The 20,585-nt window shown below is 42.0% G+C and overlaps 1 protein-coding gene across 9 annotated transcripts in view; it reads right to left on the bottom strand.

Annotated features, from left to right (window-relative positions):
- EEA1 (early endosome antigen 1) overlaps positions 1-20,585 on the bottom strand; it is a 127,817-nt gene that overhangs the window by 77,096 nt on the left and 30,136 nt on the right. For all 9 annotated transcript variants that reach the window (XR_005586839.1, XR_005586840.1, XR_005586841.1 and 6 more), the window contains 6 exons: positions 10,408-10,535; positions 4,028-4,082; positions 3,858-3,917; positions 2,871-2,910; positions 1,869-1,976; positions 1,659-1,780 (listed from right to left, as the gene is read on the bottom strand). Coding sequence is in view for 6 of the 9 variants with exons in the window: in XM_039496798.1 (XP_039352732.1) it covers positions 1,659-1,780; positions 1,869-1,976; positions 2,871-2,910; positions 3,858-3,917; positions 4,028-4,082; positions 10,408-10,535 (513 nt within the window). In the remaining 3 variants the exon portion in view is untranslated. The remainder of the gene's footprint in view (positions 1-1,658; positions 1,781-1,868; positions 1,977-2,870; positions 2,911-3,857; positions 3,918-4,027; positions 4,083-10,407; positions 10,536-20,585) is intronic.

The raw sequence follows: 20,585 nt of genomic DNA, 5'->3' as shown, positions 1-20,585 counted from the left end.
ACCTCCTCTTCTGGTCTTCAAACAACCCCTCTCTAAGCTCCTCATCAGACCCAAGCTCCCTGCAGATCAGGGCCCACCAACTCAAAGTAGCACCAGACATTGTCAGAACAGATGCAAAACTGTAGACATATCTCCATTTCTGCTATAATCAACACTCCCCACAACACACCTTTCAAGGTCCATGGGTCCTACACATGCCTATCACAACCTATGGTGTACCTTATCCAGTGCAGTAAATGCCCCCGTGACTGGAGAGCTGTTAACAGGCCACTTCACCTTGAATGGTCCCTTGAAATATGTGTTAGCTATTTATGCTAAACAATCTGTTCCACCTTGTATTTAGCTGTGATACTTTGCGTACATTTCCCAGACAAGAAGAAGAGCTCTATGTAGCTCAAACCTTGTCTCTCTCACCAACAGATGTTGGTCCAATAAAAGATATTACCTCACCCACCTTGTATTGCTAATATTCTGGGACCAACACAGCAATACTCCCACTGCATAAAGCCACACATCATGTCAGTTCCACGGATGGATAGGTAGTTTACATATTTGTTTTATATGTGTTACCCAAAAAATGTTTGAGGTAGGCTTTTGGAGGGGAAAGTAGCACTTGGAGCTGAAGTGGGTGGGAGGAAGGGACTGTTGGTTTTGGACAGGGAACAGGAAAGAGACTAGAGATGAGACGGGACAGAGAGAGGAAGGACAGAAGGAGGGACAGAAGCAAAATGGCTGGGAGCGAGGTTGGGCAGATGAAGGATTGCAGTGGCAGGAAGGGGTGGACAGAGAAATAAAGAAAGGCCACTAATCAACAGCAATACAGAACAGGAAAAGAAAAATCCAGAGCCCAAGTTTCTCAGTTGAGTGAGTGAATGAAGATGACAGGAGGCTAGAAAGCTCCTCCAAGCTACTCTGCTTTTCCTTCCTGCTGGGTAGCTTCCTCTTAGACCATGACTGTGAAAAAGGGTTACTAAGAATAACTTTTCTTTAGTATTTTGTCTCTGTGGAGCCACACTCTTGGAATACATGTGCCCTGGGCAGCCAAGAGCAACAACGGTAACACCAGTGTAGACAAAGTGATGACAGGTGCCAGCCTTTTAACCAGCACATCACCGAGGTTTGGGCAGAGCTGCTCTTATGAATGCAGTTGCCCGGTGACAGCAACAGTGAAAAACATGAGGGGAAAAAGGCTAATATAGAGACACTCATTGAAGTCAACAACAATGGATCTATTCACGAGTATATTCTAATCATCGTCAGTAGGTTGCAAAATTAGGCCTAAGTAAAACACGTATGAGGATTAATATTTTGTTTATGAAAGTCCTGAAATGAGGGAAGCCACACAGAGGCCTCTGAACAGAGCACAAACAAGCATCATGTCATACATACCTAGCAATAATGCAAATAACTGAATAAACAGAGCAGGCAAAATATACATTCCTTGGCTGGGAAGTTATTGAACGTTTAGAGCAATGGAATAGATAGTTTAGAAGAGAGGATTTTTTGAGCCCCTCTTCCTCTCACAGATAAATCACTGTCCAAGTAAACAATGATAGTCTATTTTAAGATTATGTTTAGAATGGGCAAATGACTAAAAATCCTCTCCTCATTTGGGAAAGGCCAAATAAATAAATAATAATAAATGTGGTATGAATTACCAATTCAGTCTTTAAATCTTCTATTATGGCTCTCTCTTTCTGTAGTTCTTGCATCAGGTTTGTCACTTTCTGCTCTGCACTTTCTCGAAGACTCATTTCCTCATCATACTTTGCCTTAATATCTAGTTAAGACGGAAGTTATGCAAAAGATCATTCATTCAGGTTTTAACTAAAAGAAGAACCGATTGCATAATAATTTTATGTACTTACCTACAATCTCAGTAGCCAACTGTGCGGCTTTTTGCTCAAACAGGTCTTTCATCTGCTTAATATTAAAATTTTCTACTTGGGTCTCTTCAAGTTGCCGTTCTAATGATTCTAGCTCAAAAACAGTAGTATTTATTGAAAAAACTAAAATCAGAGGTTATACAGAAACTTGTATTGATAAAGAGCATTACAAAGAGTAACTCACCAAAGCTCACTTAAACTTCAATTCACTTCAATAGGACTGTTCATATGCTTAAAGTTAAGCATGTGCTCAAAGTGCTTTGATGGAATAGGACAGTGAGCACAGCATTTTGCAGGATTGAGCTCATAATCTAGCTAACCAACTGAAATTAGTTTATCTATTTTGGTCACTTTTTGTACACTGCTAATTTCTGAGCCCTGAGGTGCAGTCAGAAGTTATTTAATAAGGATCAGCCAGAGATTGTGTGTGTACATAGGAAAGTTATTATTCCATAAGTGTCTCATGCAAATATAACATGGAACAAAAAAATTAAGAACATGCAGATTTTTTAAAAAGTGTTTTCTTTGGCAGCAAAGCAGGGAAGACTGGCACTGAACTCAACAGAATGAGCATTGACAATTGGTGTAATTCAAATGTCAACAATCACTCTGTCTTACTCAGCACAATGACTGTATATTTAAAATCATTAAGAATATGTTCAAAAATCAAAACCATGATCAGAAGTACTTTTATGGTCACAGTAACTTCACCTCCTTTATCCTAGAAATGATAGAACCAATCAACCTCTTTCTAATGTTTCTTTACTCTAAAAATGAACATGGCAACCTTGCGTGTCCCTATAAACTTATTGAAAAAAATGTAGGCAAGAGAAGACATTACATAATTGCACCATTTTAGCCTTTTAATATAGGAAACAGTATTTTTCATCACGTCTGAAGTTTCACTTAACTTAATTTTTCTAACACACAGTACTGTAGTATTTCAATGCAATGTAGAAATTTCTCTATTAAAATATTTCTCACCTGTAGATGCAGCAGTTGTCACTCCATCAGGCTTAGATTCCTTAAGAAAAGAAAAAATGAAGAATAAGTGTGTCACTAGACAGTAAAGGTAATAACAAAAGTTTCAGTAGCAGACATTTCCTGAGCATTTGAAAGAATTCCATACTTGAAGCCTCTTAGAATGGTTACGAAAATAGACTGAGGTGCTTCAATGCTGCAGAGCAATTTAGGACAGAAAAGGCCAAGACGACTTGCCATCCTCTTATATCACTTAGCTATCATACTGATGCAGAACAGCAAGACTCCAATGCTAACGAGCCTTCTGTTATATTGAAATCTGCCTCTACAGCAATATATGTTGTTATATGCACTATAACTTGCAAGAGAAGCAGCAGCAAAGAAAGGAAAGACAGATTTTCCCAAAAGGTTCAAGCAATTCTATACTTTTAATCCTTCACATAGAGCAAAATTCACCCCTAACGCCTATTTCTGAGGTTTGTATAAATCAGTTCTGAAGCAACTCTGCTATATATGAAAATAAATTAGAGCTCCATTGTTTCAGGAGGCAAGTTTAATAAGGTGCAAGAGGCTACAATTAACTTTGTTTGGTGGATGTTTTTGGAGAAGGTTTTGTGGGTTTTTAAGATTACATTGCCATTTTCAGAAATACTTTGGAAGTAATAATTCACTACAGATAAATAGATGCAATAACAGTGAAGAGACAGATAAACTGAGCATGATCTGAATGAGCCTACTGTGAGGAAAAATCTGATTGGAAATTAAAGGGCATGTAGTAATGAATAATCATAGCACCTTTAACATCCCTTTAACCTCATACACAGTTATTTCATTGTATATACAACTGATTTTTTAAAACACTTCAGGAATCAATTTATGGAACTAATTGAATTGGGCCACGTGCCTTACAACAAGGTATTAATCTTCAATGTCAAAGATGATAATAAACTGCTTGTTGTAAACCTGCTTCAAGTATTTTAAAGCAATTACTTGCTGGCGCTGCACTTTTTCTAATTCTTTCTTCAGCTCTTCTGAGTACCATCTCTCCTCCTAGACAAGGGGAGGGGAGAGAAAGTGTATTACAGGCTCACAATGTAAGCTGCTAGCACACTTCACAATTTGAAACCATGAACTATATTCAAGTAAAATTAATTTCCAACCTTAAGTGAAGCTTGCAAATCTTGGACTTCTTGTCGGAGTAGTGATATTTCATTGCTGAATAAAGATCCGGGAGTTGAGAAATGATTAAATCATGGTTAAATTTTGTGATTAAACTTCCAGTACATGTAATAGTTCTTGTTCAGATTTATTATTAAATAAGCTGGATACAGGACACCTCACATTTGATCCGTGTCTTAATACAGTCTTACATTTTTTATTTTTTGAAATTTAACACAAACTGAACTGCCATTCATTATCTCATTTTCACACTAATCACCAGATTTAAAAAGTGCTTAGTCACCTTAAATATCTTAATAATTTTCAGTCTAATGTACTTGGTCTATTTTCAGAATGAGTAATTGCACTAAGGTTTATGGAATTTTCTTTTCACCCTTGTATTAGACCAAAAATAACCCAACTATTTCCATATTGGGGTCTTGGAGACCCCTAATATGTGAAAATTGGAGATAACACATGGGATGCATTTAAAACTGACTTTACTTGTAACCAATGAACTATAAAATTATGAATAAGTTAAAACTTTCTAGATTCAGAAGAAGAAGTTACTCACCTTGCACAGTAACAATGGTTCTTCGAGATGTGTGTCCTTATGGGTGCTCCACTACAGGTGTGCTTGCATCATCTCTGGGCTGCTGATCAGAGAACTTTGGTAGCAGTGTCCATTAGGCCCACACATGCACTGTCTCTCCTTGTTCTGTGCCACGAGGCTAGTCAATGTGCTACGCCCCCTTGCCTTCCTACTCCCACAGTGGACTTAAAGCTGGTGTTGAGAGGACTGACTAGGCCTCCTTTTGAACCCAGGGCCACCTATTCACTTACATACCTCTCAATGAAAACGGCCTTCCTGAAAGCAATTACTTTGGCCAGGAGAATAGGAGAAATAGTGGCTCTGGTGCACATCCCCCATACACGGTATTCTTTCAAGACAAGTTTCAGAGTAGCAGCCGTGTTAGTCTGTATCCGCAAAAAGAACAGGAGTACTTGTGGCACCTTAGAGCAGGGGTCCCCAATGTGGTGCCCGCGGGCGCCATGGCGCCTGCCATGGCATCTATGTGCGCCCACCTACTGGCCGCCGGAAAAACAGCTGCCCAAATGCCACTGAGAAGCAGCAACATCAAGAAGCGCTGCCACCGAAATGCTGCTGATTTTTGGCGGCATTTCGGCGGCGACTCCTCTTGATGACGCTACTTCTCGGTAGCATTTCAGTGGCAACGCTTGTTGGCTTTGCCGCTTCTTGGTGGCATATCAGCAGCTGCCTGTCTGGCGGCCACGCTCCTCTGCTGCTAGTCGTCAGGTGCCCGCCACACTGAAAAGGTTGGGGACCACTGCCTTAGAAACTAACAATTTCATTTGAGCATAAGCTTTCGTGGGCTACAGCCCACTTCATCGGATGCATGCAGTGGAAAATACAATAGGAAGATATATATATATACACAGAGAACATGAAACACTCTGGCCACATCCAAAATTCATTCCTAAGGTAACCTCCCTGTTTCACATGCACTAATTGATTCATCTCCCAACCAATCAACAGCACAGAGATGCAAGCACACCTGCAGTGGAGTACCCCTAGGGACATTATTCAAAGAAGCACATTACATAATACTTGTGCTGGGGTCTAACTGACCCCATGTTGAAACACGTTTTTTTAAAAAAGGAACACATTCTACAGGTGTTGGGGGCTAACTGACCTCATGTTTAGACAATGAAAATAGATAGCAACAGCAACAATAAAAAAGGCACAAACACAGCAAAGTTGCAATAAATGGCCTACTACTTTGAACAAATGGAGCTAATACCTGACGTATGTTCTAAAAATAGTAAGTTTTTATACTTCACGCATTTTTGATGTGTTTTTCTATCTCATTCCTTGGAACAGATGCAACATCTTCCCAATTAGTCTCTGCATCAGTATCCAGGACACTAGACACACTTCCCTAGAAGCCTCTGGCAAAGCTGGAATGTTCCTTTCATGTACCAGTGGGCAAAAAATGTCTGTACCCAGATCCCTGAGAAATATTCATCTCTTATTCAAAGATGTATTATGCCACTTGTGATTCAACAAAATCTAAACAACATATGCCTTCAGACAGGCAATGTGCATATGCAATCCAATAGTGTGCCTTTGCCCCAGCCACAGCATCTGTCTAGCATAGATTTCTCAGAAAATGCATCTGACAATTGTTGCATCCCCAGAAACTCTTCCTAGAAACTGCAGACTTCCCAAAAAACCAATGTGATGGCATTATCTTCAAAGAGACTCAATTTGCTGGACAACTGTGATGATACATAAGGCAAATGTTATCTGGAGTCTCACAGATTCCCAAGAACCTTTTGGTGCATTTTTTTTAAACAAAAAACACTGGAACAGTGAAGATAAAAACAATGCTGAAAGACTGATATAATCATATAATAATTGCTGCCTCAACATAAAAACAATCTGTGCTGGAATAATTGCATAATTAATTTCAGGTCTAACTGACCCTAATAACTTTTGAATGACCTTTTTTGCTACATTAAAACCACAATAGGGTGTGAAGATAAAACCAATGTTAACGAGTTGTCCTTATCATACTTAAGAGAATACTTAAAGAAGAAAACAGCCAGTGCTTTGCCTATCATGTTTTATTTATTTTATTTTATTATGTATTTGGGGTGCAGGAGACCCCAAAGACCTTGAAAATGTAGTACTTTCATTTTTCCCACTGACTAACATTGAGGCGGTCTAACTGACCCCATTACCTTTTTGGTGACTTTTTTTTTTGCTACACAAAAATCACAATAGGTAAGATAATAAACCCAATGTGGAAAGATTGACCCATCCTAGTTTGAGCATACTTAACATACGAAGTAGTACAGGTTTGTCATAACAATTTTTATTTACATGTTTGTGTGAGTTGGGGTCAGACAGACCCCAAAACGTTAGAAGGGTTAAATATGCAAATAAACTGATTTAGACCTATATTCTGTTTTACTGGATTGTATCAACTAAATAATAGAACTTTAGAATTGCAAGGTAGTGTATTAAAATGTTTAGCTGTGTTATAGTCCATGTTATTAAAAGTGCAGGTTAGTTCCCCCTCATTTCCCATATAATGTCAAGGGGCAATGCTAGGAGACATCATGCTATCCTATTTGTTCTGAAATATGCAGTTATATAATATTTAACCCAAACAGCAATTCAATGTGCCCAACAGTTACACCAATTTGAGGGCCTGAGTGCACTGACACTCAAAACCCTAGGGCTTGTAACTCTCAAATTACACTCAGAAGCCTGATGTTCTAGTCACCCAGGAAAACGAAATATGAAGATGAAATAGTTATTACTCAGTTTGCATAGCACCTTTCTAAAATCTCAATTCACCTTGATTAATTAGAAAACTATACACATATGGATCACATCACATCACTGAAATGCAGCCACCCTTAATGTGGAATGTAGCAGCCATATTACTGCCAACACCACATTATTTCTTACTTTTATTATTGGGATACAGTAATAATCTGAGGCCTCAGTCACAACCAAACGATGATACAAAAAATACTACACAATAATTCAGGGTCAGTGAATAGAAAAGAAAATCTCCAATAAATATTACTAATGTCTCACTAGTTATGTATATATTGTAAGTTATCTATTTAAAGCAATAATGGGATTTAGATCTTCTCCACATAGGAATGTTTTACCAGTTATACTGACATATTCATACAGATATAGTTATACCACCATAACCACCCGTGTGGACACACTTAGTCTTATAAAAGTTTATGTGAGTTGGGAAGAGCTTTAAGCTAAACTGAAAAACCTCTCTTATACTTGAATAAAAGTGTTCATGCAGAGGGGTTATATTGATAACTTTGTCAATTTAAATGCACACCTTGGATTATATTTAAAAAATGGCACTTCTCAAAATACTGTGCTTTTCCTGGCTCAATTCCAAAATAGTTAGCTATATCTCACCTTTCTAAGCTTTGTTTAAATGGAAAAGTTTATTTGGCATAACCTGAGGCACGAATTTAAACTAATATATTTATACTGTGCCAGTATAACTCTCTGTGTGGACACTCATTTCAGTAAGAGAGAGTCTTTTTCTGCATTTATTCTTATGTCACTCTGGAAAGAGGTTTATGTTAAACTGAAAAGGCCACTCTTATTCTGCAATAAAAGGGTGTCCACACAGGGAATTATAGTGGTATAACTATATCAGCTTAAGAACTGGTAAATCTTTCATGTGTAGACAAACCCTAACTCATTCCTTTTTGCTCTCCTTGAGCTGCATGACTCCCAGTCCTTCTCCCACTTCTGTGTTCGGCCTTCTTCTATGCAGCTCTCCTAAATCTGATATATCATGCTTGATCCAGATATACTTTAAGTTCCTCTTTTATGTGATGTGTGAAAATGACTATAAAAACATTATCTTACTCAGCAAATCTGTTCCCAATGTGTATTGAGGGTCACATCTACTCACTTTAGTGAGAAAAGTAAATTTGTATTGTTCTTTGTCTTCTTTCCCCACAAAACACAAAACTAAGACTGAGTGAGCTGTGGTTCAATCCATCTTGTGTATCATCAACAGAACTGTTTACTGCATTCCAGTCAGTTACATCTGTGCAAACTCACTGAAGACAAGGTGTTGCTGAGGGCACGATTTGACCTACAGAACCTTTATTAATTACTGGTGATGATACACCGGATGGAAAGAACTCAGCTTGACTCTCAGAGACTATGTTGAATTTGTAGGGCTGGCAGTTGACAGAAAAAAAAGAAAAAAAAAAAAAAAAAGAATCCTCATCTTTTTACTTGTAAACTGAGCACATTTGATGAGCAGATGAAAATAAACATCCAAACCTACAATGCCAATTGTACAGATTTACTTTTAAGAGCAGACCACACCTTCCCAAAGACCCAAACCTTCCCAAAGGCCTAATCCCCAGCCTTAGCCCCTGTGTTCACAAGTCTTAGCTGATGAATGACTGGGGAGGGTATTTAATGTTAGCCCTACCTAATTCATTTTTAATGTCATCATTAAGTCATGCTACTTTTTACTTTCTAAAAAATGTCCTAGAAAAATCATTTTTATCAGTTTATTTGAATGGCTGTTTCACCAATTTGAGCAGAAATAATTTGTTTTACATGTAATAAGAGAAACATGTTAAAAAACATTTAAAAGCCTTAAACGTTAGTGCAGACTCTTTTCTTTGCTGAGCTACAGAGAAAGTGTCTTGTCAGACTCTTTGACAGCTCCACTACCGCTAAGGTATTTAATAGAATGCTCATGTTCAGCTGAGTGAAGTCATCAAGATCCCATGCCAACTGGAGAACTGTCAGTCAGGAGAAGCCTCCAGATCAGTGTGTGAAAAGAAGATCTCCAATGACATTGGCTTTGAGCAATGGGGTTTTGATGGATGTCCTGCCCTCCTATTTTGTGACCTGCTGCCTTGCTTCTGTCAATGCCTAAGATGCAATTGTGAAGAAATGGGAGCTCCTTCTTCCTACAGATAGTCACAAGTAGGTTTTGGATTTTGTTTTGGATATTTTTATTTTCCCACAATGGACTCCAACTTAATAGCCATAGCATGTTAAATGTTATGTTCTTTTCTTTGAAAAAACTCTATCTTTCATCTTTATGAGTTCAATAGGTTATCAATGTTTTAATTAAATTATTTATCATTTTTTATTTATTATTTTTATCAATCACAGAGGGTTTGCTCCACGGCTAAGACAACAGCTAGTCAAGATATTAGTTGAACCCAGGAGAGTTATACAATCTACATCTTTATTATATTACCATCACGTGTTCCCACACAGTATGTGAACACCTTCAAAAGCTGCTCACCATCTTATTGCTATGCACAACCAAGACGAAAATCATGGAATGCATAAACTGGAAGTAATACAGGCTGAAATTTACAACAGCCCCATATATCCATTGAACAGAAGGGGAAATAAGATGGAACCATGTGGAACCTTGCATGAATGAATCCTCAGGGACAAGGAACAAGAGCCCAAAATCAATTTCTGGGAATGCTCAAATAAGAAGGGAATCAAGCCACCCCTGAGCTACCCCCATCAACTCCCGCTACAGACATAAGAGCCAACAGCACCAACTGATCAACAGCATTAAAGGTAACCAATGGATTTAACAATATCAATATGTATACCCAGTTTCCATCTATCACCAGTCCAGTATCATCTAGCATAGTATTAAACTAATATTTTAATTGATTTTAGAAATGGGGCATTACGATTCAAATACTTCGTTGCATAATTAACCGTTCAGATTAGTACATGCTTAAAAGTAATTAGAAATACTTAAAAATGACAGAAGTCTATATGCACAAATTAATATTGTTCTACCTTTTCGGTGAAGGATGCTCATCTCCTCCATGACTTGAATCGATGCCAGATCCGTGAACTACTTCATAGTGCTTGAAAAGTTCTTCAGCAGATCCATGAGATTTCATACACAGAGGACAAATAAAGCCCTATTATAAAGGAAAGAAAATTCAACAGTAGTTTTTGCCTTTTCCCATCCTTTTCATCCTAATCAAGAGATTCATTGGTACCATTTAACAGGAAAAATAAAATGTAGGAGAGTAGTTACCTTAAAAAATACCACTTATCTAATTCTCTGACATTATGGAAAGTAGAGAAGACTATAAAACATAAAATAAACACCCCATTTCATTATGTAGTGCTGTTCTCCAGTAAAACTGTACCTATTGCTAAATTTCACTCCCAGAACTAGTACACAGAATTGTAATAAATTTAAGAAATGTAGCATCACAAAGGACTGTCACTTTTTAAAATGTTTGAGGAAAGGCGGTGTTAAAAAGGCACTTTCACAAAGTTTTTATTTAAAAAAGAGTTCTGTTCCTTTCAAAGATTTTCCTAGGATGGAAACCTTTTGAGAATCACACTCATAGTAATCAGACAATAAAAAATTGCAGAGAAGAGCCAGCCAGAAACTCCAGCAAGCAGGGGCAGAAGCAGCCAAAGCTGGGGCTGCTGCACTGGGGGAGAGGGTAAAATGGGGCCCAGCCAAGTCCATCCCTCCCCCCAGTAACCCTCTGGACACAGAGTTGTGCAGGAGAGACACCCTCCCCCCTCCACACACACACCCCTCTTGGAGGCACTAGGACCCAGGTGTAGCCTCCCCACCTCCCTCTTACGGGGGCTTGGGAGAAAACCACAGAGAAGAGCCAGCCAGAAACCCCAGCCAGTAGAAGAAGCAGCAGCCAACGCAGGGACCTTGGGACATTCAGAGAACTTTCCACGATTTTGATTCGACTTTCTCTGCTCTGTGCTGATTGACTGGTTGCTGCAACGCTCCCCTCCCCCACAGTTTCAGCTCTTCACTTCAGTTCACTGCCCTTCCTACACTCTTCACCTCTGCCCTGTCCCCCTCACCCTCCTTCCCCTCCCTTCCCTTTTCTCTCCAGTTAGCTGATCCTCTTGTAAGTAAATCTCCCTTCCAAAAAAAAAAAATATCATGGAACTAACATGCAGTTTGCTGTCATCACACCATTCACTCTGCTTGTGTATTACACTCTTTCCCTCAACTTGCATCTGTCTTGTCTATTTAGACTGCAAGCTTTGAGACAGGGACCATCTACTATTCTATGTTTGTACAGCATAATGGGCCCTCAGTTGGTTGGACCATAGGTGCTACCAGAACAAACATGTTAAATAATAATAATAAAGACAACGACAAAAGCTTAATATTCAGACACCTGTTTGAGTCTACAATACTAATATTAGGGGAAAATCTTGCAAAAGTGATCTTGCAAAAGTGAGCAAACTAACTAAGTCAGTGATGGATAACTACCTCATGAAAATCAGATCTATCTGGTCTAAAGAATTTGACATCATCCATTTACATTCTAGAAGATTCACTGTAAATTCACGCAGTATGCTCTTTTTGGATTGCCTCTCTCCCTCAGGCTTGTCTACACTCAAGTTAAAATGATTGGCATGATGTGTCCTGTAACAAACATTAGTGATCTGTCCAGACTAGCCTTCAGCACACGAGTTAAAATACCTCAATTTAACTGACAATCAATTAACTCCACGTAAAAAACACCAAGCTACACAAGCCCTATGCACGATTGGTAAGGTGTGACACAAGAGGCTTATTTGTGGTTCACTACTCTGTGTCATGCCTGACATACTCACTACACCTCACACACTGGTGTCATATTTATTTAAAAGATGACATGTATTATATCATTTGAAATCTAAACACACACCAGTCATTAATGTCACTGTAAAAATATTTGTAACTCAGTCAGTGAAGAGGAGGTTACTTACCTGTAACTGGAGGGTCTTCGAGAAGTGCGGTTCCTATCTGTATTCCATTGTGGGCTATGCATGCACACGAGAGCAGATAGTATGAAAGTACTGTCCGTTGGTCTGCACATCCATCTTGGTTCACCTCATGCCTCTGACCGAGGTGATAAAGGGTGGGGTAGATGGACTGACCACCTCTCCAGTTCCTTCTTCACCACGAATCAGAGAGGATCCATAGCAGAAGTGGTGGAGAACAGGTAGTGAAATACAGACGGGGACCACACATCTCAAAGAACCTCCAGTTACAGGTAAGTAACCTCGTCCTCTTCTTCGAATGATGGTCACTATTGTATTCCATTGTGGGTGATTGACAAGCAGTACTTAAGTAGGAGGAGGGTGCGAGAATGTGGATAAGGAGGGTTGAATTGAGAACCACTGTCCTGAAAGAGGCATCAGGAGCCGAATCCTGTATCAGAGCATAACGTCTTCCAAACATGTGAACAGAACTCCATGTGGTCACTTTTCAGGAGTACCACTTCTGGACATCTGTAGAGATGCCATAGTTGTTGCATGAGCTCTAGTGGAATGAGCTCATACCACCTTGGAGAGGTGCAGGGGGGAAGGGTTGGAGAGCTGATAGAGTAGAATGCAGCCAGATATCCATTAGGAGAGTCTCTGGGTGTAGATTTCATACCCTCTGACTCTTTCTGCTATGGTGACAAACAGTCTCGGAAATTTCCTGATTGGTTTCGTTCTCTGCAGGTAAAAGGCGAAGGCTTGTCAAACATCAAGGGAGTGAAGTCTTTGTTCTTCAGTGGAAGCGTGCAGTTTCAGGAAGAACATGGGTAAGTCAAGGGATTGGTTAAGGTGAAATTCAACAGATACCTTAGGGATATACTTGGGATGTAGGTTCAAAGAAACTTTATCTTTATAGAACACAGTGTATGGAGGGTCTGCTATCATGGCTCCCGGTTCGCCAACTGTGACGGGGTGGAATAGGTCTGGAGGCCCCCACCTCACCCTGCTCCAGAAAAGAGCAAAGGAGAAGTCCGCCAGGCGGCCTCAAGTGGCTGCAGGGGAAGCAGCCAATCAGAGGGGCTGCTGGAGTGGCCAATCAGGAGTGAGATGGGCCATGTAAAAAGCAGCAGCAGAGGCAAAGCAGTGTGTTGCTGCCTGGAGCTAGAAGAGGGAAAACCGGGTTCCTGACTTGCTGGGAGAACAGCAGGACCATGGACAGCTCAGTACAGGAGCAAGACTGAGCCCAGGGAAGGCTGCAGAAGAATGGGACAGTGAAGGAGCTCCTGGCTAGCTGCAGAATCGAGCAAAAACTGAGCCCAGAGCCTAGCCAGACCAAGTGAGGGAACTGTGATGGGCCCTGTTGCTCTGATTAGAGCCGAGGGAGAGCTGCCAAAAAGGACATACCAACTGAGGGTACCACAATGGGCCCCTGTTGGACTGTTACAGGAGAACAGTGTCTCCAGGGAGGAAGTCTTGGCAGGAAGGTAAAGCTGTATACCCCAGAAGGGGTTTTGTTTGTTTGTTCCACCCTCAGACGGTGTGTGTGACACTGAAGACATACTGAAGAAACCATCGGTGGGGGACAGGCGGCACATGCAAGCGGTGGGTGCCACCCCATCATCAAGAACTAAGAAACGGCAGGCTCACTCTCAACCAGAAGGGGGGGCGCTTGCAAGAAGTTGGTGCCTCCCCATTCCAAACTGAGAGATTGCAGACACTGAATTGGCCAAAGGGAGCACTCACAAGAGGCAGGTGCCGATCGTTACACCACTCCTTTCATGGACAGTAGGGACATGGAATAAGTAGCTAAAGGCTCAAAGGGGGGCCTTCTTAGCACTGAGAGAAAGAGACTGAGGTTCCATTGGGGTGGAACCTTCTAAGTAAGCAGGAAAGTCCTTATTAAGCCTTTCTATAATCTATTGGTTAGAGAATGTGAGGAAATCAAGTCGACCTGAGTAGTTGGAATAGTATGCACTGATCGCGATTAAGTGTATTCGTAAGGAGCTGATGGATAGATCCTATGTCTTTAAAGATAGGATACAGATGAGCACAATAGCTATAGTCTCTGGTAGGATGCCACTTTGTTGCATCCAAGATGAGAAGTGTTTCCATTTATACTCCTGGGGGGATTCTGTGTGACTACACACCTGCAGAAAAATCCCCCTCTCCCCGCAGAATTCCTACGCTTCCCTGCAGAATTCCTTTGCTTCCCTGCAGAAAACGGCAGGGAAGCAAAGGGAAGCCATGCGGGGACGACCATGGGTGCAGTTTTTTGGGAGGGATTTCCCCACTCCAAACAGAGCTGAGGCATCGGGGGGGCACATGGGGTTATGTCCCCCTCAACTCACTTCTGCAAGTGGGGAGCTGCTCAGCTGAAGAAGGCTGTCTGGGCTCTGCTGACTCTTCAGCTGAACACCCCCTCCTGGGTCCTAGTGCCAGTCATTCTACCCTACTGTGTGCTGGGAGCCTTCCTTTTTTCTGTGCAACAGCGAGTGCCCGCAGTGGAGCTGGATACGGGTGGGTGGCAAAATGAGGGAAAGTGAGATGAGGGTGTGGGGGGAAGAGGCAGTAGGTAAAGAAGGAGGGTGGAATAGGGCAGGGGGAGGGGAATGTTGGAGTGAGGGGAGGAGGATGGAGGAAAAAGAGGGGATGGGGAATCGTGTGTGTGGTGGGGAAGAGGGAGTTCAGCATGCGGCATCCCATCAGCAGCAGCCGAGGCTCCCCAGTTAAGCAGGTCCATCGAACTCTCACCCTGACAAGCCCTACCCCCCTACACCTGAAGCCCTCCAACAAGACCCACCCACAGCCCCACCGATCCCCAAACAGCTGCACCTGGGCTCCCCCCCATCAAGCCCCACTCCTCCAGTACTGGGACACCCCCACTGAATCCCCCACCGAGCCCCATCTGCCGACACCCAGATCCCCCCTGCTGAGCCCCAACCACCTTTACCTGGATCCCCTGCAGAGTCCCATTGCCGGTGCACCCAGAACCCCCCAATGAGCCTCTGTGCATCCAGATCTCCCACTGAGCCACCCGCACCCAGATTTCCCCACACAGAAAACTCTCACCCCACACCTGGATCTCCCACACACTAAGCCCCTCCACACTTGGGTCCTACTGGGCTGAGCCTGCCCACCCACACCTGGTGCACCTGACGCAGAGGGGAGGGTCCAGAGGTGTTTCTGGGGCAGGCCTGGCCCTTGCACTGTGTCAGGGTCAGGTACAGCCTCACTGCCAAGTCGCTGTACCAGGGGACGTGGAGGCTTCAGGGTGATCTCCCACCTCAATGCAGCCTGTTGCCTGCGGTCCCCACTGCCATGCTGGAGCCACATTTATTTACTGACAAATACAATTTGCAGAATTTTAAATTTTTTGGTGCAGAGGTAACATTTCTTCACGGAGTCCTTTCTGCTATTAGAGAGGATCTCTCATACAGCTGAGGAGCATGAACATTCTAGAGATGATGCCCATCCAAATATAAGGTGGAGCAATCATGGATTGTGGTGTCTGATCTTGCCGTTGCACTGGGTCAGGAGCTCAGGGTATGTTGGGAGGATAATCGGTGGGCAAGATGACATGCACCAGAGGTTGGGGAAGCAGAACTATCTAGGTCAGAAGGGGGCAATCAAGATGACCTTGGCTCTGTCCTGTTGGATCTTGTGTAGCACTCGTGACAGGAGTGATGATGGAGGGAAGGCATAATTGAACTGGTCTGACCAGGAAAGTAGCAAAGCATCACCTGGGGAACAATGACCTAGGGCCCCTCTGGAGCAATTTGTGGTATATCTGCTATTTGTTTGAGAAGTGACTCTGGTTTGGGTTCCCCACAGAGCAGTGGCGCTCAACCTGTGGCCCATCAAGGTAACCCGCTGGCGGGCCGCCAGATCATTTGTTTACATTTGCACAGCCGCCCACAGCTCCCACTGGCTGGGAACCGCGAACCACAGCCACTAGGAGCTGCGGGCAGCTGTGCAAATGTAAACAAATGGTCGGGCGGCCCGCCAGTGAAGTACCATCAGGCCACATGCAGCCCACATGCAACCACCAGGTTGCCTACCACTGCCATAGAGTGAAAATGTTGTGAAGTTCCCATTCCTGGTAGAGTGTAAAGTGTCTACTGAGGAAGTCGGAGTGCACATTCAGCTCTCGTGGAAGGTAAGCGGGTGACAGTGTGATGTGACTGTTGATGCATCAATTCCAGTGGTTGATTGTTTCTGCACACAGGGAGGCCAATCCCGCTCCCCCTTGCTTATTGAGGTAGAAGACAGGCATAGAGTTGTCTAACATTATAAGGACATGGTGAGAGTGGATGAATGGGAGAAAGTATTCTCACACCCTCCATACTGCCTATAGTTCTAGGATATTGATGTGCATCTGGATTTTCAAGATACACTAGCCCAGGGGTTTTCAAACTGGGGGTCGGGACCCCTCATGGGGTTGCAAAGTTATTACATGGGGGGTTGTGAGCTGTCAGCCACCATCCTAAACCCTGCTTTTCCTCCAGTATTTATAATTGTGTTAAATATATAAAAATGTGGTTTATAATATATAAGGGGGTGTCACACTCAAAGGCTTGCTATGTGAAAGGGGTCACCAGTACAAAAGTTTGAGAACCACTGCACTAGCCCCTCGAGCTGTGTGGCTGTTCATATAGGCTCCCCAAACTAGCAGGGATGCATCCATAATTATGGTTCTCTCAGGAAAGGAGAGGAGAGGAGAGGAGCAAAGGGACCCCTGCATTTACATAATGGGGATTTGTCCACCATAGGAGGGATGACTGTAGATTGGTAGGGACTGTCACCACAAGCTTCATGGAATGGCGGCTTAAGGAGTATCAGGACTGTAGCCAAGCCTGCAGGCACTGACGGTGGAGTCTTGCGAATGGGGTGATGTAAGTGCACAAAGCCATGTGGCCAAGTAGGGAAAGATGTGTTTTGACCAGTACCTGAGGGTTGCTTGCGATGAGACCTAGGAAATCGCTGCTGATGGTCTGGGATCTGTCTATGGGCAGGTACGCCTTTGGGGTGACAGAGTTCAAGACTGCCCTGATAAAGTCTAGAGATCGGGGAGGGACCAGATTTTTCTGTGTTTATGCTCATTCCCAGTGAAGAAAGGAGGTGGAGCATCATAGAGGTTGATGCATAGGCTTCCTGGTGAGATTGGCAGCAAGGAGCCAATTGACAAGGTATGGAAAGACAAGATAGCCGTGAAGTCTGACATGAGCCACTGTGACTGAAAATACATTGGTAAAGATTCCGGGGGGGGGGGGGGGGGCTGCTGCGTCGAAGGGCAGTACTCTATACTGAAAATGGTTGGAGCCTAGCTTAAATCCAAGAAAGTGTCTGTATCTGGGGTGAATATCTATGTGCCACCAGACTCTTCATTGTTTTTGTGGATACAGACTAACACGGCTACCCCTCTGATACTATCTATGTGAAAGTAAGCGTCCTTCCTTTCGAGAGCCATGAACCACAGGGTGATGGAATTATTGCTGCCAACATTACCATGAGAAATCTGAATTGCGAATGAAGCTGTTGAGATGGCAATTGTTTTGTAGCATGAAGCCAAAGCTGAGGACACTAATGGTTCCGACCCAGAGCAAACAGCAGTGAGAAGGAACTGGAGGCAGTCAGTCCACCCTTCCTTTTATCATCCCAGTTGGAGGCACAAGGTGAACCAGGACAGATGCATGGACCAATGGACATTACTTTCAAATTCTCCAGCTCCGTAACACATGGTATGCATGCATAATCCACAGTGGATATTATGTTCCATAGACTAAAGAGACAAAGGTGCCAAAGCCCCTATTTAAAGGGGAAAGAAAATATGATGGCAGATGCCCAGTCCAGAAAGGAAGATTCTGACCTGCTGCCTCTGGGTCAGTCAGTCACTACTCTAGCAGCAAGAAGAGACCCTAAAGTGGAAATAAGTGTAATTTATACCCATTTTGAAGTCCTTTTACAATGTCAGACAAAGGCCTGTTTGCATTGCTCTAAGTGAGATTAAAGCCTTCTGTCTTTTTTGTTCTCTGTTCACATAGGCTATATTTAAAAATCATGTTACCCTTCAGTGCCTTGCACTGTCATGAGCTCACTTTGTAATTCTGTAACATTAAGATAGCAAACTTCACTATGAAATTATAATTCCCCTTGAAAGCTTTATTATTCTGTGTATAATTTGTACTCTTCTGCAGCAAAATCAGCAATTACATACCATATAATGATAAGATTACATAATTAGCTTTGCCTTTAGTACTTAGTTTATGAGCTAAACTGAATATTGTGTACTAAATATTCTCAGCTTTACCTGGTAACTTCAAATATAATCACCTAAGTAGTGTATACAGTATGTATATCCTGTTTAAGATGACATTTACCCTGTAACAACACAGCTGTTTCATGATTATTTCTGACTTGTAAAATCAAACACTTAAATCTGATTTAATCTGACAGAATTGACGAGTCTATTTATTTACTTAGTGAATTAGGGTATTTATAAAAGATTAGGTGGGAACTTTTAAAAAAAATTATTAAATGCCAAATAAACAAACACCTTACTTTTACTATCATATTAAGTTCCTAAAACCAGCACACCAGATTGTGGATTCAGTAGTTGTGCTAAATGCGACTTCAGATGAACAACTTTCCCCTTTTGTGATTATTCTCCCGAAAGCAAACATTTACACCAGGCATCAGCAACCTTTGGCATGTAGCCTGCCAGGGAAATCCGCTGGCGAGCCGGGATGGTTTGTTTACCTGTAGCATCTGCAGGTTCGGCCGATCACAGCTCCCACTGGCCGTGGGTCGCCGTTCCAGGCCAATGGGGGCTGCGGGAATCGGCGTGGGCAATCGGCCAAACCTGCGGACGCTGCAGGTAAACAAATCGTCCCAGCCCGCCAGTGGATTTCCCTGATGGGCCGCGTGCCAAGGGTTGCCGATCCCTGATTTACACCCAACTAGCATACTTATTTGCCAGGAAAACTTGATTTTAAAAATCAGTTTTAATCATTGTTTGTAATTATTTTCCCAAAGAAAAGTTGGTTCTCATTTGATGGTAACCATTAAAACATGTTGATATGCAACTAAATATAGTCTTTACTTTACATTTGGTGCAGGTTTTTATTGTTTGTTTTTTGGGGGGGGGCTAACTAGGATATACTTTTATTTGAGCAATTATACTGCTTACCTTACATTTATTCTAAACTATTCCAAATTCCCAACATTCATCTTCATGGCTCTAGTACATTCAGCAGTTCACTTTTTTTAAGTTTTTTTAAGTGAGCAAGCACTTATATATACAAATTGTATATATCTAATCTTCAAGCTGCCATGAAAGATGCATCTAAAGTTGATACATTCTCTGTCTACCTTACTAACAATACTTTTATTCATCTAATGCATTATAATTAGTAGATTATAGAATGTACTTTTCATTGCAGAGTGGAAGAATGAGGAATTCTGGGAAGCTCTCACTGTGACACTGACAACACACTTGATGTCGCTATCAGAATCAAAGGTTTATTCTTTTTTCACTCAGCATAGACAGCAAGCAAACGTACTGTAACACCATCACATTTTGGGGGTGGGGTAAAATTTAGATGGAAGACATAAGGAGGATTTAGCTTTGCACCTCCCATTGTGCAGTTCAATCCTCCACTTGCATATGTGGGCATCCATGACAATTGTCGGCCTCCTTTAGAACAGTACCTTCAAAATAGGTCACAAAAAAAGATAAAAATGACTTGCACTTGGTGCTGCATGTATACAGAAATCAATTATTAATCCAACTGAGATGGGTTGTAAGTCAGTCAATTATCACAGCAAGTGGATCAACTACATGTCCTGCAGAACTGCTCAATGCCTTCCCTCACAGAAATATATATCACCTAGTTAGATGAGAGGTATTTAAGTGCTGACCACAATATAAATGCAGTTTAATTATATACATGTCTCATAGTGCATGATACAAAAGCTAAAACAAACATATTCATAACCAAAAGTTACTTCTCAGATATAGCAAAGAATCCTGTGGTACCTTATAGACTAACAGACGTTTTGGAGCATGAGCTTTTGTGGGTGAATACCCACTTCATCGGATGCATGTAGTGGAAATTTCAGGACCAGACTTCAGAGAGAAACTGCTGAGCTTCAGTTCATCTGCAAATTTGACACCATCAGCTCAGGATTAAACAAAGACTGTGAATGGCTTGCCAACTACAAAACCAGTT

The sequence above is a fragment of the Mauremys reevesii genome, linkage group 1, assembly GCF_016161935.1.
Source record: "Mauremys reevesii isolate NIE-2019 linkage group 1, ASM1616193v1, whole genome shotgun sequence".
NCBI lineage: Eukaryota > Metazoa > Chordata > Testudines > Geoemydidae > Mauremys > Mauremys reevesii.
Note: the sequence above shows the minus strand (reverse complement) of the source record. Positions and strands in the feature narration are given on the sequence as shown.